We start from the raw sequence: 27,009 nt of genomic DNA on the forward strand, positions 1-27,009 counted from the left end.
GGGTCTCCTGCTTGACACCTGCGTCCTGGGTGGCAGTAAACCATGTCCCTTGCCCACATCTGAAACATCCGTTTATGCAGAACCCATCTTGGTTTGACACCACGCTGTTGGCATTCTGCTCACAGGGCCACTGAAGAATAAGAAACTAGTTACGCTTATTTTGTCTATTTTATGCTCCCAAGAGGAAGCTTGCCGCTCATAAAAATTATTGCATGTTTCACGTTAGGCCTATTGAAGACTCTTAATACCACAACCGAAGAAATGGAAGCTGTCAGCAAAGCCGGGCTGGGGATGCTGAAATTTGTCGAAGCTGTAATGGGCTACTGTGATGTTTTCAGAGAAATCAAGCCCAAAAGAGAGAAGGTATTGCCCGAATGTAAGACTGCCACACCACTGCCAAGGGACCCATTCAGAGTCAGAATTCACATGTACATACCTTTGCTGAAAAACTTCTCCCGAGGTTCTGACTTCAGGCTGCATAAACTTTCCCCCCACCTCCCAATAAATGGCAATCCTGAAACACCACTATCACTTAGGCATAGGGTGGGTGGTGGACAAGACCGAGGTCTGAAAGAGTTTCAGACTTCCTGTGAAAGTGTAGTATAAAGATGTTCAGACCAGGCGTGGTGGCTCATGCCTGTAATCCAGCACTTTGGAAGGCCCAGATGGGAGGATCGCTTGAGCCCAGGAGTTTGAAACCAGCTTGGGCAACATAGTGAGACCCTGTCTCTACAAAAAAAAATTTTTTTAATTAGCCGAGTATGGTGGCACACACCTGTACTGCCAGCTACTTGGGAGGCTGCAGTGAGCCGTGATTGTACCACTCCACTCCAGCCTAGGTGACAGAGTGAGACCCTGTCTCAAAAAAAAAAAAAAGATGTAAAGATGTTTAAAGTTGTTTCTCTAGGGTCAAAGCAGAGTTTCTCAGCTGCAGCTGAATGCGGCCTGGTGGTGGTGGGGGGTCTGTCCTGGGGGGTCTGTCCTGGGGGAGTCTGTCCTGGGGGGGTCTGTCCTGGGGGGTCTGTCCCGGGGGGGTCTGTCCTGGGGGGGTCTGTCCTTGGGGGGGGGGTCTGTCCTGGGGGGGGTCTGTCCTTGGGGGGGGGTCTGTCCCGGGGGGGGGTCTGTCCTGGGGGTATCTGTCCTGGGGGGGTCTGTCCTGGGGGGACTGTCCTGGGGGAGTCTGTCCTGGGGGAGTCTGTCCTGGGGGGTCTGTCCTGGAGGGGTCTGTCCTGGGAGGGCCTGTCCTGGGGGGGTCTGTCCTGGGGGGGGTCTGTCCTGGGGGGGTCTGTCCTGGGGGGGATCTGTCCTGGGGGGTCTGTCCTGGGGGGGGGGGACTGTCCTGGGGGGGGTCTGTCCTGGGCACTATAGGATGTTTAGCAGCATCTTCAGCCTCACCCCACTGGATGCCAGTAGCACCCTCCCTCCAAGCTGTGACATCCAGAAATGTCTCCAGACAGTACCAAACATCCCCTGGGGGATAAAACCTACCCCAGTTGAGAGCAGCGGGGCCAAAGTCACATGAAGATCACAAAATACAAAGAGAATAAGGTTAATTTGATCATTTTGAGTCATATTGTGACCTTGCGCTATAGCTCGGAATTGTATTATTCAGAAAGCTGAGAACCAATAGAAATACTGTTACTGTCTATGGTATATTCTTCTGAGGTTTTGACTTAGAACCACAGTGTCATCTTACTGTGACCTCAGTACATGAAAGTAAAACCATTAGATAACTTGGGTGCTGTGTCTTCTAATGGGACATGGAGTTTTTGCAGCGAACAGTTGAAGAAGAAACTAAGAAGCGACGTGTCTCAACATAGCATATAGAGGCTCCGAAAAGCACAGACGCCATTAGAGCAGTTTAGACGTGTGGCCTGGTTTGAGGCCATGGGATCGCGGCCCCACCACGGTCCTTTTCCCCATCTTTTTGCAAATTGTCTTCACTTAGGTGGCCAGGCTGGAGCGTAATTTTTACCTCACTAAACGGGAACTGGAAAGGATCCAGAATGAGTTGGCAGCAATTCAGAAAGAGCTGGAAACATTGGGTGCCAAATATGAGGCCGCCATACTGGAAAAGCAGAAGCTGCAGGAAGAAGCCGAGATCATGGAGAGGCGGCTGACTGCTGCAGACAAACTCATCTCGGGTCTGGGGTCAGAAAACATCAGGTCAGCGCTGCTCACGAGCCCACCTGTTGCGGTTTGTAAACGGACGTCACCCACAGAGTTTCTCGCCATGTTGATTCTTTATCTCACGTTGTGTTTTAATGTGAAAACCATGTGACCAGGTCTCATGTTCCTATTATCATGTTTATGGCAGCTAATGGCTATTTTATAGGCTCTTGTTTGTATTAGGCACTGAGTGTTATGTATTAATTACTAAGGGTCAAGGAGGCAGTGCAGCTGTGGAGACGGGAAATCCATACCATTTAGCAGGGTGCCCTAGGTTTGGGAAGTGTTCACTTCTTGGTGACCTCTAACCCCTGGGTCTTTTCTAGAAGAGTCTGTGGGAGAAGCCCATCTCTGTCACCGCACAGATGCCTTCTAAGGGTCCCAGTGGCTTGTTCAATCCTGGGCTTCAGTCTTAAGTGATGGGGCTGTTTGATATTTATGGGCAAGACCGCTTGGCCACAGCTTATTCACCAAATAGGGCAACAGTTTTGAATCTAGCATCTGTAAGTGTGGTGTAGAAAACACTGAAAAATGTTGTTTGCGTGTGGGAAACAATTTTCAGTATTTCTTAAACCTAAGTCTTGGGGCATTTACTAAAAGAGGACAAATGAAACAGATGCTTTCTTTTATCTTGGGTGGAATTCTGTCATTGAGTGAGGCCAGAACTTGTTAGCTCTGCCGGGCTGATTTATATGTCTTTGATTAAGGCTTCGGAAACAACGTGATTACTACTTAATATGATCCACGCAATGTGATTACTGCTTCATAAAGACCACAGGCCTTTACTGAGCCCCCTGCTTGATGCTGGCTCCAAATACCAGGTTCACTAGGGTGGGAAGTTGCAAGATAAGCTGTTGGTCTCTGTTCCCCACAAGGAAAGAATATCTCAAAACATGTTTCCATTTGGCTAGCCCTGTTAGCAAGATATCAAGCTGGTTCTTCTGGAATGTTCCTTTTGGTTCTGGCCAGAAGGTAAACTGCTCACGGCAGCCTCCCTCTCCTCCTGTGCCAGGTGGCTGAATGACCTGGATGAGCTGATGCACCGGCGTGTGAAGCTGCTGGGGGACTGCCTGCTCTGCGCGGCTTTCCTCAGCTACGAGGGAGCCTTCACCTGGGAGTTCCGTGACGAGATGGTCAATCGGATTTGGCAAAATGACATCCTGGAGCGGGAGATCCCCCTGAGCCAGCCTTTCCGGCTGGAAAGCCTGCTCACGGATGATGTTGAGATCAGCAGGTGTGTGGCACCCTGAGCCAGCAGAAGGGAGGGGACACCTTAGCACAGGGGGTCTACATGGGTGTCACCCTGGGGGGAGGCAATGGCCTGGGGGGCATCACCAGGACCACAGTTGGCTCGACTGCATGGAAGTGGCCGGGCAAGCTGCAAACCCAGCACGGAGCCCTTCTCCCTGGCCTCTGAGGAGGCTTGTGTGGCCTGGGGATGGGTAGATTGTTCTGGAAGGCCAGTCCTAACACCCTTAGCCCTTGGCTCACAAATTGGTGAGAAAAATTCATTTCCCGATGGCTGTTTCTTCCAGATGGGGATCCCAGGGCCTTCCCCCCGATGAGCTCTCCGTTCAGAATGGCATCCTCACCACCCGGGCCAGCCGCTTCCCTCTGTGTATCGACCCCCAGCAGCAGGCCCTCAACTGGATCAAGAGAAAAGAGGAGAAGAACAATCTGCGGGTACGGTGGCTCCTCCCAGGGCGTCTTCTGCCCCCTATTCCTGTTCTCTGGATAATGCCCCTCCCGCCTCCTGTACCTGGCAGTCCGTAGCCTCAGCGAGGCTGGGCTGAAATGCTTCCACCCTGACCCCCATGCAGAGCCCTCCCCCGGCTCCGCCTCCACCCCGTGGGTCTGCCAGGGCAGCTCAAACCGCCATGAACTCTGCCTCTCCCCTCGCAGGCTGTGAGCAACCTTAGCTTCGTGTTCCTCTGTCCAGTACGGGGTTCGTGGTCTGGGTGCTCAGTCACTATTTTTTGGAGCTGAGGTGGGGGATGGGGATGCAGGGGAGGAGAGGTGAGAGTAATGGCTTGACTGAGATGTAATTCACATACCACACCTTTCCCCCACTGAAAACATACAATTCAGTTTGAGTTTTAGTATATTTACAGAGTTGTATACCAATCACCAGAGTCAATTTTAGAACATTTTTATTATCCCTGGAAGAAATGCTACATCCTTTAGCCATCACCCCTCCAGTGCTTCCATTTCTCCCTCCCCAAGCCCCTGGCAGCCACTCATCTGCTTTCCGTCTGTGAATGTGCCTCCTCTGGACATTTCTTAGGAATGGACTCAGATGCTGTGTGGCCTTTTGTGTCTGGCGCCTTTCACTCAGCCTGATGTTTTCAAGGTCTGTCCTTGCTGTAGTGTGTCAGGGCGTCATTCCTTCCTCGGGCTGAATGATATTCCGGTGTATGAACAGACACATTGTGTTCATCCATCCATTTGCTGAGGGACAGTTGGGTTGTCCTACTTTTTGGCTGTTTGAAGAATGCCGCTGTGAATGTTGGTGCACACGTTTCTATGTGGCCATGTGTTTTCAGTTCTCTTGGGGCGATACCTAGGAATGGAATTGCCGGGGCGGCCCAATCACTTTTTGCTGAGCTAATGAACAAATGAATTATTTTCAATTTTAGCTTTTCCTCATTTTTTTCTGGTCCTTGATCCCAGGTGTTTGCCTGCTGTTAGAGGAAACCCATTTGTACTCCAAGGTCAGGGGAACAGTCTGCCTCCAAAATGCACATGGAGCTATCAGGGAGCAAATACGATCAGGGCAGGAACTTTTCTAGACTCCCTCTTCCCTCAGCCTGCCAGGGAGCACTGAAATTGTCAGCCTACCCCTAGTCCGATTCCAACATCTACCCTCTCTTAAAGAGGAGGGGTTCTAGCTTACGGGAGAGGGGCTGAGGAATCCCCTTCCTTTCCTCGCTGCCCTGTTTGAGCAAGATCCTGCCCTGAGCCTGGACCTCATGGTGTATATGCGTTATACCCCTTGCTTCTCTCTTCTTTTCACCTCTGGCCCCCTCCAAGTTCCTGGCCCATCCACTTCCCACTTCCAAGCCATTCTCCCCTTATATTTGGCAGGGCCACAGTTAAACGTGGGCTTTCAGCATCTGCCTCCCTTCTCTTCCAGGTCGCTTCCTTTAATGACCCTGACTTCCTCAAGCAGCTAGAGATGTCCATAAAGTACGGGACCCCTTTCCTGTTCCGTGATGTTGATGAATACATCGATCCTGTGATTGACAACGTCTTAGAAAAAAATATAAAAGTCTCCCAAGGACGGCAGTTTATTATCCTGGGAGACAAGGAAGTGGACTATGATTCAAATTTCAGACTGTACCTGAACACCAAGCTGGCCAATCCCAGATATTCCCCATCCGTGTTTGGGAAAGCTATGGTGATCAATTACACTGGTAAGAATGTGTAGAACCTCCACTGCTAATTAAGATGGTTATGAGGGAGACCGCAACCTCAGATCAAGGCATTCATGGGACATCATTTCACTCAGTGACCCCAGATCATTCTCTCATAGGCACATCTGGACTAGTCAGCTCTTACCAATTAGGTACCACTTAGAAGGTGTGAGGCCATGAGTCACCTGTCATGAGTCACGCTGAGACAGGGCCATGGGCTCATGTGTTCACACATGGGGTGGGATGGGACCTCTGACTGTGGGGGCAGGAAGTTACTCTATATTCGTGTATTTAAAATACATGTTGTGATGTTGAATTTTTTTTCTTCCTCTCAGTTGAATTCTGATAGAAATGGGATGTTATCTCTTACATTCTCTAGGGTTATCATGCTCCTGCTTAAATAGGCTAATTTGATTTGGATGTACTTTCTTTTCTTTTTTCTTTTTCTTTTTTTGTACAGATGGGGTTTGTCTGTGTTGTCTGGGCTCAAACTTCTGGGCTCAAGTGATCCTCCTGCCTCTGCCTCCCAAAGTGCTGGGATTACAGGCATGAGCCACTGCGCCCAGTCTGGGTATACTTTAAACTATGGCACCCCAGTCCGTGGAAGCCTGGGTTTTATTTCAGTGTGTTTTTTCCTTTTTGTCTGCCACTCTGCACCACAGCATCGCTGTTTTGCTCCTGCCTGCCACCTTGCTGCTCTAAAGTGACTTTGGTGGGCAGTGAATCCTCGTGCCTCTGGCCTGCTGGCTGAGACCCGCGCTAAGCTTGTCCCGTCACAGCAGGGCAGCGGGAGAGACTGTTGTTGCGGGCCGCAGGTGGTGAGGGCCTCTCACTGTCCCCCACAGTCACGCTGAAGGGCCTGGAGGACCAGCTGCTGAGCGTGCTGGTGGCTTACGAGAGGTGGGAGCTGGAGGAGCAGCGGGAGCACCTCATCCAGGAGACCAGCGAGAACAAGAACCTGCTCAAGGACCTGGAAGATTCCCTCCTTCGGGAGCTGGCCACATCCACGGGGAACATGCTGGACAATGTGGACCTGGTGCACACCCTGGAGGAGACCAAATCCAAGGCAACAGAGGTAGCAACCACAGTGGAAGAGGCCGTGAGTCAGGCGGGGCCTGCATGCGCCGTTGGAGCGTCCATTTCTCTGTCTGCTCAATGAGAAAATGGGGCTCTGTGATCTCAGGGCTAAAAACCCACCTCTATTGGGATGTGCTGTGGGGAGGGGAGCCCTAAAGGTGTTCCCAGGGACCCTTGGGCATCAGGTCAGTCTCTTTAAATCGAGAGTGATAGAAAATCCAGCCCTGCCTGGCTTAAGTCAAAAGGGAAGTTATCAGCTGAGAAAGCAGAAAAGTCCAGAGATGGCCTCAGGTGGGGCTGGATCCAGGACTTCAAAAATACCAGGAGGACCTGGTTTCTGTCCATTTCTGGGCTGGGCCTTCTACTGGGTTGGCATCATTCTCTGCCAGCTCCCCACATGGTCATAAGACTGGTCTGGCCTCACGTCCTCTCGGGTCCAAACCCAAAGGGGTAAGTGAGAATCTTCCTGTTCCTACCGTGAAGGTCCTGAGAGTCACTTAGGTCACGTTTCTACCCCAAAGCAGCCCTGGGAGCTTGGGGATGCTAGGCTCAGGTTAGCTGGGCCTGGGTCACATCTCCTGGAGTCGGGGTGGAACCCCATATGGGAAGAAAAGGGAGAGGGCAGTACCGGAGACTTACAAGCAGTGTTACTAGGGGAAGGGGCCATGGGTGCAGGGGCGTCAGCCACAAATATTCACCCCTTCCTACAAGAGGGTGGGTGCCCTCGCTCCCCTGCAGTCCCTGGATACTTTCAAAGCCCTGAAGCATTGTACATACCTCTCTGCTGTCCCCCTGCCCCTCCTGTCCTCTGCCCACATCTCAGTCTTCCTGTTTCCAGGGTCACCTGTGCTTTTCTTCAGGTCTCAGAGAAACTCAAGCTGGCGGAGAAGACAGCCTTGGACATCGACAGGCTGCGGGATGGCTACCGGCCAGCAGCCAGGAGGGGGGCCATCCTTTTCTTCGTCCTGTCTGAGATGGCCCTGGTGAACTCCATGTACCAGTACTCCCTGATTGCCTTCTTAGAGGTCTTCAGGCTGTCACTGAAGAAGTCGCTGCCTGATTCCATCCTCATGAAACGCCTGAGGAACATCATGGACACGCTGACCTTCAACATCTATAACTACGGCTGCACAGGTGAGCTCTCCCCACAGAGGAGGACACGTTAGTGTAGTTTGGTGTGCCAGACGTGGCTTTAAGGAAACGTGATCTGTGAAAATGGAAAGTTACCAAATGGCATTTTTTCTTTTTTCTTTCTTTCTTTTTTTTTTTTTTTTTTGAGATAGGGTCTTGCTCCATCACCCAGGCTGGAATGCAGTGGTGCGATCACGGCTCACTGCAACCTCCACCTCCCAGGCTCAGGTGATCCTCCTACCTCAGCCTCCAGAGTAGCTGGGACTAAAGGCACGCCACCACACCCAGCTAGGTTTTTGTATATTTTGTAGAGATGGGGTTTTACTATGTTGCCCGTTGCCCAGGCTGGTCTCGAACTCCTGAGCTCAAACGATCCACCCACCTTGGCCTCCTGAAGTGCTGGGATTACGAGGTGTGAGCCATCATGCCCAGCTCCGAATGGCATTCTTGAGTCTGGCGATTCATGTTACAAGAGGAATGTTTAAAGCACTGAATTTTAAGATAGCAGCTTTACTGAGACACAATTTACATACCATAAATTCATCCTTTAAAAATATACCATTCGGTGGTGATTCATAGCATATACATAGAGTTGTGCAGCTATCACTACTCTCTTGCTCCGGAACGTTTCCACCAGCCCCGAAATGAAATCCCATACCCATTAGCAGTCACCCCCTGGCCCCCCACTCCTAGTCCCTGGCAGTCACTGCTCTGCCTTCCATCTGTAAGGATTTACTTGCTCTGAACACTTCATGTCAATGGCATCATACGGTGTGTGACTTCATGACTGGTGTCTTTCACTCCACTCCGTGACCTCATGGTTCATCCGTGTTGCTGCGTGTGTCAGCGCTTCATTCCTGTCTGTGGCTGAGTCACATTCCATGTATGGACAGACCGCACTGTGTTTATCCACCCGTCACCTGATGGGCATTTGGGTTGTTTCGCTTGTTTTGCTATTAAGGCAATGCTCCTGTGAACATTTGTGTGCAGGTTTTTGTGTGAATGTGTGTTTTTAATTCTCTTGGGGGTATATCTAGAAAGGGAACTGCTGGTTCATAGGGTAATTCTATGTCTAACTTTTAAGGAACTGCCAAACTGTTTTCCAAAATGACTACAGTATATTTCAACCCCTAAATCATTGATTTTTTAAAAAAACTTTTTATTATGGAAAACATATGCAAAAGAGAATAGTGTCGTGATCGTCTGCACAGCCCTCGCCTGGCAATGATCAGCTCTGGATTTGTTTATATGTAACACGGTTCCCCATCAACCCAGATTATGTTGAAAATTTGCTTCATATTCAGATCACTTATCTGTAAGTATGTTAGTTTGTATCTCTAAAACAGAGGTCAGCAAACTTTTTCTGGAAAGGGTCAGATAGTAAGTGTTTTAGGCTTTGAAGGCTAAGTGATTTCTGCCACAACTACTCACTTCTGCAGTTGTGTGCCACAGGCCCCACTGGGCATGGTGGCAATTGTAGCACAAAAGCAGCCATTGGATGATATGGAAGTGAATGGCCATGGCTGTGTTCCAATAAAACTTTATTAGCAAAAACAGGCAGCAGGCTGGATTTGGCCCCTTGCTTGTGGTTTGCCCATCCCTGCTATAAAATAGAAGGATTCTATCTCAAAACATAGACATAAGGCCATTATCATACCCCCAAATTAATAATTCCTGAATATCATCATATTCAGGTTTTCAAATGTTCCCAATTGTCTTATATGTCATGTTTCACATTATTTTAAATCAGGACCTCATTAAGGTCTATACATTATAATTGGTTGTGTCACTTAATTTCTCTCTTTTCCCCCTTGCATTTATTTTTATTTTTGTTTGTTTATTTTTGGAGACAGGGTCTGGCTCTGATGCCCAGGCTAGGGTGCAGTGGCACAATCACAGCTTACTGTAACCTCCACCTCCCAGGCTCAAGTGATCCTCTCACTTCAGCCTCCTCAGTAGCTGGGACTACAGGTGCATGCCACCATGCCTGGCTAATTTTTAAAAAAAATTTGTAGAGATGGTGGTCTCGCCATGTTGCCCAGGCTGATCTTGAACTCCTGGGCTTAAGGGATCCTCCTGCCTCGGCCTCCCAAAGTGCTGGGATTAGAAGCATAAGCCACCGTGTCTGCCCCACCCCTTGCATTTATCTGTGGAAGAAACCTACCTGATTGCTGGGTTGTTTCCCGTCATCTGAATTTTGCGCTCGCTTCTCTGTAGTGTGTCATTGGAGGAACTCTCAAATGCCAATACATGTAGTTCTTTTCTCATGAGACTTTAGGATTCCCCAGTGAAGAGTCTTCAGCCTTTTCCTAGAGTATGTAATCCTGGCTGCCAGCCTTCGTGGAACCAAGTGAGAAAAGAAGGCTGTCGATTTCAGCATTCATCGTGAAAACGTTCACTGAAAGCCATATTTTCAGTACGGTTTACCCTCAACTATGCCTGGTGTTCCCCTGTCCAGAGACCCTGCTTTATCTTTTCCAAAGTTCACTTGGGTGGGGCAGGCAGTTGCCTGGCAGCATGGAGTGAGAGGGGATCTGGGATCTGATGGCTTGTCAAACAAGCTGTCCACCCATCTTCCTGTTTTTAGCCCATATTCACCCACACTTCCAAACGATCTGGTACTGCCAGTTCCTGAGCTTTTGATGCGTTCTGTGGTTTGCATCTCAGCTTTATCTCCTCCTCATGTGAGAGTCAACTTTCTCAGCTCTGCTAAATCAGTTATCACTTGTCCATCTGTCTGTAGCTTGCAGTTTTTTTTTTTTTTTTTGAGACAGAATGTCACTCTGTTGCCCAGGCTGGAGTGCAGTGGTGCGATCTTAGCTCACTGCAACCTTCGCCTCCTGGGTTCAAGTGATTCTCCTGCCTCAGCCTCCCAAGTAGCTGGGATTACAGGCACCTACCACCACACTCAGCTAATTTTTAGTATTTTTAGTAGAGACAGGGTTTTGCCATGTTGGCCAGGCTGGTCTCGAACTCTTGATCTCAAGTGATCTGCCCACCCCGGCCTCCCAAAGTGTTAGGATTACAGATGTGAGCCACCACACCTGGCCTAGCTTGCAAAATTTTATTGCTATTGTCTTTTCTCCAATTTTCTGGGAGCTTATACCTTTTTAAAAAACTCACCATTAGGCCAGGCGTGGTGGCTCACTCCTGTAATCCCAGCACTTTGGGCCGCCAGGGCGGGCGGATCATGAGGTCAAGAGATGGAGACCATCCTGGCCAACCTGGTGAAACCCCGTCTCTACTAAAAATACAAAAATTAGCTGGGCGTGTTGGCAGGCACCTGTAGTCCCAGCTACTGGGGAGGCTGAGGCAGGAGAATGGCTTGAACCCAGGAGGCGGAGGTTGCAGTGAGCCGAGATCACGCCACTGCACAAAAACAACAAACAAACAAAAAAACCTCACCATTTCAGTTGGTTTTTGGAAAGCAGTTGGGATAAACTCAGAATGGCCATTTTTAACCAGGGGCCTGTAGAGTGACCTTTAGGAAGCAGAGGGTGGGTAGGACACACTCGTGTCCCTTTCCAGTCCTCTTCTGCTGAGACACTGTAGTGACAGTGATATTTTCCATGCACCAGTGTTTGGTGTATTAGTTTGCCATGCCTGCCATAACAAAATACCACCGACTGGGTGGCTTAAGCAACAGAAATTTATTTTCTCATAGTTTTGGAGGTCAGAAGTCCAAAATCAAGGTTTTGGTAGGTTTCGTTTCTCCTTAGGATGCTCCCCTTGGCTTGTAGGAGGCTGTCTTCCTGCTCTGTCCACACAAGGTCTTTCTTCTCTGCGTGTGAATCCCTGGTGTCTCTGTGTGTCCAAATTTCCTCCTCTTATAAGGACACCAGTGAGGTTGGACTGGGCCCACCTTAATGGCCTCATTTGAACTTAATCATCTATTTAAAGACCCTGTCTCCAAATACTGTCATATTCTCAGGTACTGGAAGTTGGGGCTTCAACACAGGAAGTTTGGAGAAATATAATTTAGCCCTTAACAGTTGGGCAGAAAAGAGATTGTTTCTATAGGGCTCACTTAAGTAGCCAACCCTCCTAACACATATAAAGTAGAATTCAAATTACAAATTTTGACTTAAACAATTTTTTTTTCCAGGAACACATGTCTTCTGTTAAAAAGCAAAAAAGAAGAAAGCTGGTATTTTGCATCCATCAATAGAGTCTGTTGATGGAGTGTGTGTCCTCTGCAATAGAGGTTGGCAACCCCCTAGCCAGCATCCAAATCTGGCCCACTGCCTGCTTTTGTAAATAAAGTTTTATTGGAACAGGGCCATATCCATTTGTATACATATTGTCTATGGTTGCTTTTGCACTACAGTGGCGGAGTTGAGTGGTTATGACAGAGACCATCTAGCTTCCAAAGCCAAAAATACTTACTATCTGGCCCTTTGTAGAAAGTTTGCCAACACCTCTTCTAGACTCTAATGGACACAAATGCCATGGAGTCAGGCAAACAACCTGCCTTCAGTGGAGAGGGCGGCCCCTGCTGTACTGCCTCTCACTGGCTTTTCCTCTTCCCAGGTTGGTGTGATTTTACCTCCTGTAGACACGGCCATTTCCGTTACATACAGGAGCACGTCACTACAGACTGGGGCATGACCTAGGAACTGAGCTCATCTTTCTTGCACTTAGATATTCATGGACATTAGGTGCAAAGAGGGGTAAATGCAGCCATACAGTTTGAGTGTTTCATTTATCTTACGTTTAAGCACAGTGTGCGTAAGAAACTCAGTTTTTTAAAAATGAATTTTAAGAAATCAATACTCATCTGATGTTTCCCTCCAGGGCTGTTTGAGAGGCACAAGCTACTCTTTTCTTTTAATATGACCATCAAGATAGAACAAGCAGAAGGGAGAGTCCCTCAAGAAGAACTAGATTTCTTTTTAAAAGGTAATGAATTTGCCTAGCTTCATTCCTCCCATCTCCTTGCCCACATGATACATGTGTATAAGTTTGTCTATTGAAACAAACAATAACAAAAATTCTCCTTAAAACTTGGCTTCCAACAGCACTGCATTTTTCACTATTCCAGTTGATCATTCCAGCCTCAGAAATGGCTCTGGTTGAAATCGGAGCAGCCAGCCTCTGTCTCGGGGCCATCCTGAGGCTGGAAGCTGGATGCTGCACTGAGCGCCTGGTTGATGTCACTGGCGGTGACGAGGGCAAGCCCGGGCCACTTCCTGTTTCCAGTCTCCTTCTTGAGAAGTGGACTTTTCCCAAAAGTGGGAGAAGTCGAAGCAGAGTTGCTTGCTTTGTGTTAGTGCTACAATGGCTGTTTGCTTCTCTTCTGTTGTGATTAGGAAACATTTCCCTGGAGAAAAGCAAAAGAAAAAAGCCCTGCGCTTGGTTGTCTGACCAAGGATGGGAAGATATCATTCTTTTATCGGAAATGTTTTCAGACAACTTTGGGCAACTTCCTGATGATGTTGAGAATAATCAGACTGTCTGGCGGGAGGTGAGCCCATGTTCCCTTTCTCCTCCTCTCCTTCCCCACATGTCAACAATCTCCAAACCTCAACTGTGGCCCAACCCCTTAAGAGAAGACACTCCTTTGAGTAACCCATTCAGTGTGTAATTGATGCCCTGTAACTCCCTGATTGGAATTCTCCTTTGGCTAATTCAGCTAGTTGTATGGGAGATCCAACCATCTACCTGTCCGTCCGTCCATCCATCCATCCATCCATCCATCCACCTACCCACCCACCCATCCATCCATTTACCCACTGACCCATTCATCTACCCATCTACTCATCCGTCCATCCATCCATCCATCCATCCATCCATCCATCCATCCATCCATCCATCCATCCATGCACCCACTCATCCATCCACCTACGCACCCGTCCATCCAAGAAATAGTTGTTGGGCATCTGCCATGTACCATGTCCCTTGATGGGCACTGGGGACTCAGTGAATAAGACTCAGTTGCTCCTTTCTCAATGTCATAGCCTTTGGGGGTAGAGAATGACAGATCTGACCAGGTGGCCTTCAGTTAGTACACCTATGGATTCTCATCCCTTTCCAGTGGCTTTTGCCACCTTCACACACAAATGGGGACCTATGTCATTTCTGAGTTGACGCACAATGAATATTCTTTGCTTTTCCCAGTGGTATGACCTGGATTCACTGGAGCAGTTTCCCCTCCCCTTGGGTTACGATAACAACATCACCCCTTTCCAGAAGTTGCTTATTTTGCGCTGTTTCCGTGTGGATCGGGTCTATCGGGCCGTGACTGACTATGTGACTGTAACAATGGGAGAGAAGTAAGTGTGTCGTTTTGTTGATTTGCCACTTTCCGTGGGGTGGAATCTCTAGCGTCCTCCCACCTTGGACTCAAAGAAAGCAGAGGCTGACCAGCTCCCGAGACAGCTGTCGCCACCCTGCTGTACAATATTCGATAGCCAATATTCTAGAATTCTTCAATATTCTAGAACAGCGCTAGTCATAAGAAATTCAATGTGAGCCACATATGCAGTTTCGAAAGTTCTAGTAGCTACATTAGAAAAGAAATGGGCGCAATTAATTGTAATAACATTTTATTTAAATGAATATATTAAAATTATCATTTGAATGTATAATCAATATGAACATGATTGAGACATTTTACATGCTTTTTTTTGGTATTAAGTCTACAAAATCCTGTGTGAATTCACACTTACAGCACATCTCAATTGGGGCTAGCCACATTTTAAGTGCTATGCCTCACGGCCATCGCACTGGACAATGTAGCTCTAGCATGGGGTACGAAGCCAGGCAGAGTGCGTGGGGCTGCAGCTCAGATGTGCCCTTGTAGCCAGCAGGCCATGGCAGTGAGTGATGAGGCTGGGTGGGGTCCTGGTCCCTGGGCAGCTGCCCTTAGCTCCTGCTGACTGATACCAGGTGCCATTGGGAACCCACAGTGGCTGGATCCTCTGACTCTGAAAGAAGCTAGGACTTCAGATTTGTTCCTGAAATATCCCAATATCTTTGTGTTTGCAATGAATTTTAAAACGCACATCTGGGTCAGGTGCGGTGGCTCACACCTGTAATCCCAGCACTTCAGGAAGCTGATGTGGGAGGATCGCTTGAGGCCAGGAGTTCGAGACCCAGCCTGGGCAACATAGTGAGATACTGCCTCTAAAAAATAAAAAATTAAAAAAAATTAGCCAGGCATGGTGGCGCATACCTGTAGTCAAGCTACTGAGGAAGCTGAGGTGGGAGGATTGCTTGAGCCCAAGAGTTTGAGGCTGCAGTGAGCTGTGATAGTACCACTGTACTCCAGCCTGGGCAACAGAGTGAGATTATATCTTTCAATTTAAAAAAAAAAAAGAAAAAGAAAAAACCCACACACAAAACACGAAACTCAAAACTCAAGATGTGGACCATTCAGGACACGCCTGTGGAACCTCAGGGTTTTGTGCCATGGGCAGGCCCACCTGGAGGGCAAGCTGAGGTGCCCAGCTCAGCACAAACCAACTGAATCGAGTGTGAGGGGGTAGAGAAGTCCCTGGCACTCAGGAGTTCCCCATCAGGGTGGGAGACGTGCATAGAAACTAGAATCTAAAACAGGGAAGACTGCAACGAGCTATCCCAGAGGAGTGGTCAGAAGGTTCTGGACACCGGAGGAGACAGCGCTGATCAGACAGACCAGCCCCTGGTCTGGAGCTGTCCTCGCGGGAGAGTTTTCTGACTGTGTTTCTTTCACCAGGTATGTGCAGCCCCCAATGATCAGCTTTGAAGCTGTTTTTGAGCAGAGCACTCCACATTCGCCCATTGTGTTTATCCTGAGTCCTGGCTCCGACCCTGCCACTGATCTTATGAAATTAGCAGAGCGAAGTGGTTTTGGAGGAAATCGCCTCAAATTCCTTGCAATGGGTCAAGGTCAAGAAAAGGTAATTTGTGGCTGAAAGGAACAAGCTCTACGTTTAGGGGAGGTCCCTGGTGTCTGCTAAGAAGGAGCTAACCTGGATTTAAGCTGAGAGTGCCACGCCACAAATAAGTTGGATGCATTTCCGAGCTAAGAAGCAGCAATGAAACACTGGGAAGATGACAGTAATAGTTATGATTTCACAACCCCGTGTTGTGATCATGGTGCTGTGCTGTTTTCTTTTTTTTTCCTTTTTCTTTTCTTTTTGAGACAGGGTCTCGCTCTGTCACCCAGGCTGGAGTGCAGTGGTGCGAACATAGCTCACTGCAGCCTCGACCTCCTGATTGTGAAGTGATCGTCCTGCCTCAGCCTCCCCAGTAGCAGCTGAGACTACAGGCATGCGTCACCATGCCTGGCTAATTTTTTTTGCATTTTCTGTAGAGAAAAATACAAACACGTCACCATGTTGCTCTGGCTGGTCTTGAACTCCTGGGCTCAAGCGATCCTTCCACTTCGGACTCCCAAAGTGTTGGGATCACAGGCATGAGCCACGATGCTCAGGCTGTGCTGTTTTCAAAGCCCTTTCACACACAGTCCTTACCTTCCTTAGTCCCTGAACCGCCTCATTGTGGATCAGGATTATTATGGCCCCAATTGCATGGCCAAGGGAGTGGGTGGGGAGAGGCTGAGCCCAGGACCATTCAGGACAGAACTGTGGTGCAAATCCTCCTACCCTTCTGAGCCAGTGAGCTCTCTTTGCTGAGGCCTTGCCTCTCTGCATCACAGTGCTCCCTGCTAGAACTTGCTACACAAGTTCAGTACCATGTGGGACAAAGCTTGCAGGAAAAGTCTGTGTGTCAGTAAGTGTGATGGTTGCAGGCATGCATGTTGGGGTCAGAGGGAGCTGACTGCCAGTCCTGGCTTTGCTATGAACGGTGAGACTTTGGGTAAGCCCCTCTACTGCTGAAAGCCCCTGGGTGAGATGAGGATGGCAATACCCATGCTGGATGGCCCAGGAGGCAAGCCCTGGGCACCAGCAAGGCGGGCCAGCTCTCTCAACCACAACACTGAAATAAGCTATTGTAACGTCAGCACTCATGTGTTTTAAGCCATTTCAGAAAGCAAGGCTTGATTTGGGTGTTTAGCTTGTTTGTGCTTTGAATTACATTTGGGAGGGAACATGGTGATTGTTTTCCAGGCCTAGGGCCCTGAAGATCTTACAGTGGCCAGGACAGTCCCGACTTCCTGGTGGGCTTTAGCTGGTCTCTTGCAGCCCTGCTCAGGAGTCCTCAGGGGACAGGAGCGACTGTGTGGGAGGAGCTGGGACTTCCAGGGCCAGGGAGGCCGATGAGTGCAAAATGCTCACCCATCTTCCAGGCTGGGTGTGACCAGCTCAGTGCACCCACGGGGCCCATGGGGTTTCTCAAAGATGGTTTATTTGAAGCCTCCGCCTGTAGCTCCTGGATCCTCGGCTTGCTTTTGGCTTCTGCTGGAGCTGCCATTGCCCTTCTGTGGGTGTGGAGTGGGTCTCTGGAGAGCACGGGGTTGGGTTTGGATGCCAACCCCTCTCCTCTTCCCTCTCCCCCGGCGCAGGTGGCCCTGCAGCTGCTGGAGACGGCGGTGGCTCGGGGGCAGTGGCTGATGCTGCAGAACTGCCACCTCCTGGTCAAGTGGCTGAAAGATCTGGAGAAGTCCCTGGAGAGGATCACCAAGCCCCACCCAGACTTCCGCCTGTGGCTCACCACAGACCCCACCAAGGGCTTCCCCATTGGGATTCTGCAGAAGTCCCTAAAGGTCTGGCTTCAGGATGGACATCAACATGCCAGCACGCAGCTTCTCAGAACACCTGCATGCTGCTCTGGGGCCGGGGCGTGCTTGTGTCTGTGTAGAAATAAACCTTAGGCTGCAGGTGAAACCCTTCTCAATCCCACCTCTCTCTTTAGAGGGAGCCGCTGTCCTGGGTTGGGTGTTTGTGACTCCCAGGCCTATCTCTACCAATTCTGCATGTGTCCCTAACAATATCTACGCTACTTTTCATAAACTTCACGGCCCCCCCGCCCCCCACAGCCTGCAGTTCGCTAGTGCTGACTGCAGGAGTTTCGGGTGGTTTACATGCCCCATTTAATTTATTCTCCAGGAAATTCTTTTGGAAAGGTTTTGTCATTCTCTCTCTCTCTGGGGAGGTGGAGGGAAGACTTACTTTCATTTTATATATAGTAAAGGATCTCATGGTTCAGAGGAAGGTCAAAGACTCTTGACCCTTGACCCTGAGAGCCAGAACATCTAGTCCTTTAACTTCTCAGCCTGGGCTCTGGACAAGAGACTTTAGCTATTGGAGGTCTCAGACGGATGGCTCCGTAGAGAGGAAGGAAAGCGCAGTGCCTGCATTGTGCACACTCTTCCAAGCTTGTGGGCCTGCGGTCTCCATCACTGTGTGTTTTCTTCTCTTCTGAAGGTTGTCACCGAGCCACCCAATGGGCTGAAACTCAACATGAGGGCAACTTACTTCAAGATCTCTCACGAAATGCTGGACCAGTGCCCGCACCCTGCCTTCAAGCCGCTGGTCTATGTGCTGGCGTTCTTTCATGCTGTGGTGCAGGAGAGAAGGAAGTTTGGGAAGATTGGCTGGAACGTGTACTATGATTTCAATGAGTCTGACTTCCAGGTGACAGCGGCTGCTTCTCCTTGGAAATGGCTTCCTTAGGCGGCCCACTTCCTCCCGACTTTCCTCCGGGTTCAACCACAGCAGGGTTGCACCGTTCCCAGCAGCCTTTTCAGAAAAGTATCAGAATGTGAACAGCTTGGTGGGTTTCAGTATAACTGAGCGTGTTCTCTTCTTTCAAGGTCTGCATGGAAATTCTGAACACGTACTTAACGAAAGCCTTCCAGCAACGGGACCCAAGGATCCCGTGGGGCAGCCTCAAGTACCTAATTGGAGAGGTAGGGGTGACCGGGGATCCTTCCACAGGTGCCTCTGGGGCTACAGAGCTGTGGCCTCGTGCCCCTATTTTCCTCTGAGCCCTCAGAACCAGCCTCTTCTGCCCCTGTGTTCCCCTTGGGTTTCTGTGACATTCTCTCTGCTCTCACCTGGTTGTTCTTTGTCCTAAGTCAGCTCTGTTCACACGGAGGTTCCCTGAGCTGGATCCATGGCTGGGGATCCAGGCGAGGCGTCCTCTAGCCCCTTGCCTCAGCTGTTGCTGTATACAGAGCTCACAGGAAGCGTCCCCGGTGGTCTGCACATGGCTCAGGCAGTGACATCAATTCCAAAGACAGAAGCAGCTGCTGGCTTCTTCAGCTGTTTGTTTGATGTGTTTGGGGGACTTTGCCTGCTGCACAGGAGCTCCCAACACTTCCTGAGGGCTTCTTACTGCTTTGGGCCCTATCCCTTGGGAAGCCAGCAAAGCCACAGATCAATTGTGTGAACAGTGGCCCGAAAGGTTATGCAAGTCAACAGGTTCGAGCCTTGCAGCAGCCAGGCTGCTGGAGTCTCTTGACCCTGGGCGAGCCTCTGGCCCTGGGCCCCCAGGGTGCACACAGTAGGTTCTGAGCTCCTGGCTGGCTCTCAGGCCCTCTAATTTCAGGTCATGTATGGAGGACGGGCCATCGACAGCTTTGATCGCCGCATCCTGACCATCTACATGGATGAGTACCTGGGGGACTTCATTTTTGATACTTTCCAGCCATTCCACTTCTTCCGGAACAAGGAAGTGGACTACAAAATCCCTGTTGGTGATGAAAAGGAGAAATTTGTTGGTGAGATTTCTCAGACATGAAAAGATATTTTCAAGGCTTTTTCTAAGGGAGACCATACATTTCAACCGGCTCCTCTCCTGGTGGGGGCTCCTCGGCTGGTCAGGTGTGGTCTGTTAAGCCTGTTAGGTGGCTCGGCAGACGCTTCCTGGCTGCAGAGCTGACTGATAGAGTTCAGATTTCCCATCCTGGAATGATGGTAAATAAATCAGGTTCCACCTGGAAGGGCAGAATGGCCACAGTGAAGCTCACTGAGCCATTTTCGTAAAAGATGAACATACGGCTGGACCGGGTGTGGTAGTGTAGAATTTTTACATTAAAAACATGTCATTGGCTGGTCATGGTGGCTCGCACCTGTAATCCCTTCTTTGGAAGGCCAAGAAGGGCAGATCGCTTGAGCCCAGAAGTTCAAGACCAGCCTGGGCAACCAAGCAAGAGCCCATCTCTACAAAAAATAAACAAAAAATCAAAACAAAAACAGAAAACAAAAATATTAGCTGAGTGTGGTGGTGAATACCTGTAGTACCAGCTACTTGGGAGGCTGAGATGGGAGAAGAGCTTGAGCCCAGGAGGTCGAGGCTGTAGTGATCAATGACCATGTCACTGCACTTCAGCCTGGGTGACTAAGACCCTGTCTCAAAAAAAAAAAAAAGTCACCCTCTAAACAGTGGAAATTAGTCTTGCATGTCTGGAGACTTTGAGGCTGTGGGCCCTGAGAAAGCACAGGTGGCTGGACAGTGCCACCTCCGTTGTTCTCTGTGACTGCAGAAGCCATCGAGGCCCTCCCGCTTGCCAACACGCCAGAAGTGTTTGGTCTCCACCCCAACGCTGAGATTGGCTATTACACGCAGGCGGCTCGAGACATGTGGGCTCACCTGCTGGAGCTGCAGCCTCAGACAGGTAAACTCTACTCAGGAGGACTTCATTAGTTTGATTGGGGTTTTACAATTGCTTCTTGTAGCCCTCCCACGTTGCTGATGCCTTTCCCAGAACTGGAAGGCTTAGGAGGCTCCGGTTCTGCACGTAGATGCCTTGCTTTCTCTGAAAAGTGTCCTGGTTTTAGGGGAATCCAGCAGTGGTATCAGCCGCGACGATTATATTGGCCAAGTGGCCAAAGAAATAGAAAACAAGATGCCCAAAGTCTTTGACTTGGACCAGGTGAGGAAGCGCCTCGGAACAGGACTCTCTCCCACTTCGGTGGTGCTCCTGCAGGAGCTGGAACGCTTCAACAAGCTTGTGGTCCGGATGACCAAGTCTCTGGCTGAACTTCAAAGGGTGAGCCTGTCTCTCGTGCAGATTACTGCCTAGATACGTGGCACCTGGGGTTCTGATAGAGTCCTGCCCGATTGCTCTTGATTCTAAATAGGCCTTGGCTGGAGAAGTTGGAATGAGCAATGAGTTAGATGATGTGGCCAGGTCTCTTTTTATCGGGCATATCCCTAATATCTGGAGAAGGCTTGCTCCTGACACCTTAAAGTCCCTTGGAAACTGGATGGTCTACTTCCTGCGGCGGTTCAGCCAGTACATGTTGTGGGTAAGTGGCACGTCACCGCCTCCTCTCTGCCGATTCAGGTGTCAGCCTAGACTCCTCAAACCACCTCCCAATCCCCTCTTTCCATTGCCCAGCAGTAACCTCTGTTAAAGTTTATTGGGTGCTCTGGAAATGGTCTGAGATTCTTACAAGCCTATCCGTATCTTTTGTTTTTCCTTTTCTTTTGAAGACTTTGAAGCATACTCTTACATACCCGATTATTTTATCTAAGTGTATATCTTGGCACTTGTTCCATATTAGTACACAGCTAGCTCGTTCTTTTTTAGAGTATGCCATTGTACAAATGTTTCATATCCTTTCTCCTCCTTCTGTATCCTAAAAATATGGTAGCTGCCTACATTTCGGTGGTTACCATTTTTTTTTTTTTTTTGCTAATACAAATAACATTCTGGTGCACATGTATATGAATATGCACAGGGGTATATTCCATGGGTAAATTCTGACAGTGGAAGAGTTGGATCAAAGAGCGTGTGCATTTTAAATTTTGATAGCTCTTGTTGGATGGTTCTTGGAAAGGCTGAAACCACAGTCTATGAGAGTGCTTCTTTCCTCACTCTGCTGCAATGCTGCGTTCTTAACATTTTGGATCACTGTCTCCCTGATAGGTGAAAATAATATCTCATTGTTTTGCATGTCTTTAATTATGGTGAGTCTGAGTGTATTTCGCATGCTTTACAGACATTTTGTGTTTGTTTTTCTGTGAATTGTCCTTTTGTATCTGGATTTCATTTTTAGTGAGGTCTCCATCTTTCTCACTGATGTTTAAGAGCTCTTTGCAAATCAAAGAAATTAGCCCTTGGTCTGCCAGTGTTGCAGGTATTTCTCCAAGCTTGTCGTAAGTCTTGACTTTGCTTACGGTATTTTTTCCACAGAAAAGCTTTACATTTTTCCGTAGTCAAACCTACAAGGCTTTTCTTTTTTATCCTGGGCTTTGTATTTCCTACTCCACGATATGAAAGCATTCATTGGAGATGTGGCCCAGTACTTTTGTGGTTTTATTTATTTTTATATCTAAATCTTTGATCTACCTGGAATGTGGCAGTCCAGATTGTTTTTCTCAGACAGGCGGCCAGTTGTGCCAACGCCATCTTTTGCCACTTAGGTGAAATACGTCTTTTATCATAAACTAAACTTCCAGGCCAGCTTTGACCTGGCATTGGATGGCAGCCCCAGGCTCCCAGCACTTGCCCTCTCTTCTCTCCAGGTGACCGAGAGCGAGCCCAGCGTGATGTGGCTCTCGGGGCTGCACATCCCTGAGTCCTACCTCACGGCGCTGGTGCAGGCCACCTGCCGGAAGAACGGCTGGCCACTGGACCGCTCCACCTTGTTCACACAAGTGACCAAGTTCCAGGATGCAGATGAAGTGAATGAGCGGGCAGGACAAGGTACCGTCAGCTCGTTAGGGATCCACAGCCTCTCACTTAGGATTTCTCTCCCTGAGCCACCTCCAACTCAAAGGGACAGGCATAGCGTGGGCCTAAATGGGCCAGGCCATGTTTGAAAGCCAGCCTGCTGCAAATATTTCCTGTGTCTCTGCACTGCCCATGTCTTAACACCTCTGAGGGTGGATACGGAAGTTTCTCTTCCACTTTCTCCATTGAGACCTGGGGTCTATGGCAGGGGAGACCTGAACCATGTTCACTCTGCTAGCTCATGGCAAGTGGGCTCCTAGGTCAGAATTAGCTCTTGCAAAAACCATCAGGTGGCTTTCCTGTAACCCCTGACGGGGCCAGGGGCATGGGAGCCACAGAGCAGCATGGACTAACTTGGTTGGAACTCTTTGATTATGCCAGAACTTCAGGTCCCTTAGACATTGGTTACTGACTGTGCAAATGAGAGCTGGAAACTGCTGTTTCCCCGGGGCCATGTTGTCTTAGAGTTCATTTAACTGCAAGGAACAAAAGCTCTTTTGAGATGGCTTAAGGACTGGGGACTTATGGTAAAGATGCAGGGACTCTCCAGGTCTCAGTGGCAGGGGAGGTGGCAGGTGTCCGGGCCACCACTCTGGGGCCACAGGAGTGTGTTCCTCTCTTTCCACGTCTGCTGGGTCCTCCTCCCCGGAGACCACTTTCTCTGTGAGGCTTCGACTTCCTGCTTCTCAGCCACTTTGGCTCACAGGGTAGCTGGGGTTGCCATGGTGCCCATTCTGACTCTGGGACCATGCATCTTTCTAGCCTGGGGGCCCAGGGTGGTCTAAGTCCGTGGGCCTTGATGCCTCATTCCTGGGGGAGAGGCCACCGCCCCACACCCATTTCTCTGGGCCATGGGGGAGGGCCACAGGGTCTCCTGTCTGGGCTGCTCCTCCACAGAGGGAAGGTGGGCAGGACAGAAATGCTGGAGAAGGGCCTGGGCTGTCCCCAATGCGCTGGGGAGGAGGCCAGCCAGTGGCCTGTGTGTCGCTGTGTGTGCGCCTGATAGAGCCACTCCGTGGCAGGCTGTGCATGCTCCAGTTGTATCCAGTCTCTGCCTTGTGTCCCTAGGATGCTTTGTCTCAGGACTGTACCTGGAAGGTGCTGACTGGGATATAGAAAAAGGATGTCTTATCAAGAGCAAACCCAAGGTGCTGGTTGTGGACCTGCCGATCCTGAAGATCATCCCCATTGAAGCCCATCGCCTCAAGCTGCAGGTGAAGGTCCCAGCCCCTCCTCTCTGACACCAGGGCCCTTCCTCTTCTGACTGTAGTTATGGCTGAGGTGGTTTCCAACAGTCCTACTTTTTAAAACAGGGGTGCCTAAGCTTTATGGGCTGGGGAGAGTCTTGGAGCCGTGATAAAAGCTACGGATAGCTGCTTCCTGGGAAAGGCGTGGCTGCATGTGTGTGTGGATGCCGATCCTTCCAGAGGTGTCAGGCTCAAGCTGTGATCCTGTGGTCTAGACTAACCAAGGGGAGACTCCCTCCCTTCTTGCAAAATGCTGCAGACATTGCCTGAGTCATAAAGTGGTTCCCTCTGGTGTGGACAGCAGATGTCTTCTGCTCTGCCTGGGCCAGGACCCACTTTTAACCAGTGTGTCAGTGTGAAGCCAGGTCCCTGTGAAGCTGGCGGAGGGTGGCCCTGAGCAGCCCCAGCCTCGTGCGTGTTCTCAGGTGCAGTCTTGCACGGGGGCCCCTGCCTGTCAAGACTTACACTGCACCTCTGCCTTTATCCCTCTGCACCCTCTCTCCGTGGGGGCATCTCACCTGCCTTTCCCTTGCAGAATACTTTCCGGACCCCTGTCTACACCACCTCCATGAGAAGGAACGCCATGGGAGTCGGCTTGGTTTTTGAAGCTGATCTCTTTACCACGAGGCACATTTCTCACTGGGTGCTGCAAGGAGTATGCCTCACCCTGAATTCTGATTAACCTCTGGGTGAAGAAAACTGCTTAATGAATTCGGAGCCTGGGGTTGTCAGGAAGAGTGATCGGGTCTGCTGTCATTTCTTGGGGCCTCTCAAGAGGCAGGAGGGGGACTGACGCTGATTTTTCATTTGAAATCAGCCACTTAAATCTCTTTCCATACAAATTAACCTGAATGGTTTTGTTTTTAATACTACTTTTTAAAAGGAATTTATATAATCAAAAAGTAAATATTGGAGAGTATTTTAAGATGTGTGGAGTTTTCTTTTCCTTCTCAGAGAAAACACTTGATTAGGCAAAAGTGCCTGGCATACATAGCATTGGCACAAGTGAGAATCCTAATGTAATTTCCAAAGGTGTGTTTTCGACGATCCAGGTCTGTTTCAGCAGATGCTCCTTTTTGGCAAGAAGGGCTGATGATGTCGGGCACAGAGCAGAAGTGGCCAGTCACCTGGAGCCACTTCTCCCCCTTCCAGAACTCTCTGGCCCTAGCTTCTTTGGCTCTGACCTGCTACGGCGACTGTGAAGTTGTTGAGCTTAGTGTTTAGTTCCTGCATGAGCTTCTACCCCCAGCCTGCCTGGGTCTGTGTGGGGTCAGGTAAGGACACAGAGCCTCCAGGACCAGTGGTCACTGGGCACCCCTTCCCTCTGTGCACCATGAGGCTGGCCTGGAGCCCTGGCTGGCCACCTGGAGGTGAGGGGTGGCTTCACTCCACGAGGGAGGAGAGGGGCTAGCACGGGCAGCACAGTGGGCAGGGGCCATCAGAGGCAAAAGCAGCTTCCCACAGAAGCTCAGCACATTCTAAGGACTAGCTCTGGGCCGGGAGGAGGCGGGAGTCGCTTCTGGGACCTGTGATTGATTGATTGCTCTCCCTCCTGCAGTCTCCTAGCCCTCCTTCAGGTGTTTAATAAAAGACACAAAACAGAAGGAAGGCAGGTTTAGAAAATAAAGTTTGTTGGGATCTTAAACATTTTGGATAAAACTAACAAAAAAATATGAACACACATTCAGGTTGTGGTGCTATGAGGAGTAGCGTCATCTTATTTACTTCCTTGAGATACACGCACGGCTGCTCGGTGATCGGTGCTGCCCTGGGAAAGGTTGGTCAGGTGGTGACGGGTCTCCAGGAGGAGCTCGGGAGGTGACAAGGGCCTCCAGGAGGGAGCAGGGGCTGCTCGGCCAGGCTGCCCTGGAGCTTGAGGATAAGGTCAAGGTTGGTATGTGTTGCTCCGACTTGAGAATGAATTAGGTGTGTGACTGTGTGGCATCGTGAACATCAGTAGTGACGCAGCCGTGGCCTGGGCTTTGCCTGCAGCGCACTTAGGTTACACGGAGCGGGATCAGAAGCAAGCGATTCGGCACACAGGCGTTTGGCCACAGCAATTAGGAAATACATATTCTGCAGCAGGGACACGATCATATTTTGGTGTGAAGAAAAGGGCAAGAGAAGCAGAAGGAGAATGGGTCGGTAGGTGTGAAAAGTGTTTGTTTGGCATGCATGGGATTAAACAGAAAAGGTGTGGCTGAGATTTCCCAGTGGTGCTCACAGTGCATGGACAGCGCGGGGTGGGGCACGGCGGGCTTCACACAGTTCTGTCCGTCCCTGAGTGCTTCCTCACCACCTTGCCTCCGTTCACCTGGTCGACCGCCAGGGTCTTCACCTCGGGCTGGGCCTGCGGCGGGGTGGCGTGGTGGATCCGATGTGCCACCCCGACGTGGGCCTTGTGCGGCTTTTCGCGGGCCGGGCTGTGCTGCTCGCTGCTTCGGTCGGAGGCGATGGGGGGGATGACAAGCGGCCTCTCTTTGATGAGGTGGACCTCGGCGGACTCCCTAGCCAGCAGAAATGGGGTGGGGTCGGGCATAGCATCCACTGGTTCCCGCAAAAGGAGTTTCCTGCTCTCTGCCCCGAATCTGTAGACCTCTTCAAATTCCGGGTGCAAGGGGGCTGAGAGGCTCTTTTTCATGCGGCGGCGAGGCGTTTCGGGTAGCTTGTCTTTGGGGGGCGCTGGCTTGTAGCTGGCCAGCACGGGGCTCCCTGACGGGCTGGCATCTGAGGTCCCGCTGGAGCTCATGAGCTGCTTCTTGGCGGCGTGCAGCTGGGAGGTCAGGTAGGCGATGGTGCTGGCCCGCTGCTCCAGCTCGCTAGACAGCAGGGTCAGCTTGTGACTCTTGGCCTTCAGCTCCTCCAGGTACTTCTTCTCCCGCTCCTTGATGGTGTTCTCCAGCACTGTGATCATCGCGTTTTTCTGCTCCAGTTCTTTCAACAACTCAGCATTTTCGTTCTCTTTCACTTTCAGTTGGGCTTCCAGCTCTTCACATCTTTTCTTTAATTCACTGCTTCTAGAAGTCCCGTCTCCTACAAGAATAAGCCGAGGAAGCAGGTGAAGAACTCATTAGACTGAGGCCGAGTGGTGAGGCCTATGGGGCAGGCGGACCTGTCTGGTGGGGGGCCCTGTCTAGGCTGTGGGGGCCATGCAGAAGGCAGGGCTGTGGGGGCTCTGGAAAGACCCCTCCCCTCCCCGAGGTGGGGAGATCAGGGCATCTCAGAGGCCCTTTCCGGCTCTTAGTTCTCTGGCTTACTGCATAAAAGAATGTCTCTGAACCTTAAAGATGCTGAAGTTAAAACAGGCAATTGCAGAGTATTAGACCTCAGCAAACACTTAAGATTAAACTGGCCGCAAATCCCTCTGTCTGCTCAGATGGCATTTATGAAATGCCTGCTACAT

General features: G+C 50.1%; 2 protein-coding genes across 7 annotated transcripts in view; one reads left to right on the top strand and one right to left on the bottom strand.

Annotated features, from left to right (window-relative positions):
• DNAH10 (dynein axonemal heavy chain 10) overlaps nt 1-24,525 on the top strand; it is a 171,685-nt gene extending 147,160 nt beyond the window's left edge. The window contains exons 59-79 of the mRNA XM_019038458.4: nt 227-363; nt 1,949-2,166; nt 3,182-3,403; nt 3,705-3,852; nt 5,303-5,582; nt 6,428-6,657; nt 7,520-7,793; nt 12,585-12,689; nt 13,100-13,254; nt 13,908-14,062; nt 15,487-15,670; nt 17,239-17,439; nt 18,101-18,310; nt 18,490-18,585; nt 19,227-19,398; nt 20,164-20,295; nt 20,459-20,670; nt 20,762-20,929; nt 22,152-22,332; nt 23,428-23,573; nt 24,142-24,525. Coding sequence (XP_018894003.3) covers nt 227-363; nt 1,949-2,166; nt 3,182-3,403; nt 3,705-3,852; nt 5,303-5,582; nt 6,428-6,657; nt 7,520-7,793; nt 12,585-12,689; nt 13,100-13,254; nt 13,908-14,062; nt 15,487-15,670; nt 17,239-17,439; nt 18,101-18,310; nt 18,490-18,585; nt 19,227-19,398; nt 20,164-20,295; nt 20,459-20,670; nt 20,762-20,929; nt 22,152-22,332; nt 23,428-23,573; nt 24,142-24,288 — 3,773 coding nt within the window. The 3' untranslated portion in view covers nt 24,289-24,525. The remainder of the gene's footprint in view (nt 1-226; nt 364-1,948; nt 2,167-3,181; nt 3,404-3,704; nt 3,853-5,302; nt 5,583-6,427; nt 6,658-7,519; nt 7,794-12,584; nt 12,690-13,099; nt 13,255-13,907; nt 14,063-15,486; nt 15,671-17,238; nt 17,440-18,100; nt 18,311-18,489; nt 18,586-19,226; nt 19,399-20,163; nt 20,296-20,458; nt 20,671-20,761; nt 20,930-22,151; nt 22,333-23,427; nt 23,574-24,141) is intronic.
• A 690-nt stretch (nt 24,526-25,215) lies between these two features.
• The window catches only part of CCDC92 (coiled-coil domain containing 92), a 36,185-nt gene continuing 34,391 nt past the window's right edge, over nt 25,216-27,009 (bottom strand). For all 6 annotated transcript variants that reach the window (XM_019038447.4, XM_004054119.5, XM_019038448.4 and 3 more), the window contains one exon: nt 25,216-26,639. In XM_019038447.4, the coding sequence (XP_018893992.2) occupies nt 25,867-26,639 (773 nt within the window). In that variant the 3' untranslated portion in view covers nt 25,216-25,866. The remainder of the gene's footprint in view (nt 26,640-27,009) is intronic.

This window comes from Gorilla gorilla, chromosome 10, assembly GCF_029281585.2.
Source record: "Gorilla gorilla gorilla isolate KB3781 chromosome 10, NHGRI_mGorGor1-v2.1_pri, whole genome shotgun sequence".
NCBI classification, from domain to species: Eukaryota; Metazoa; Chordata; class Mammalia; order Primates; family Hominidae; genus Gorilla; species Gorilla gorilla.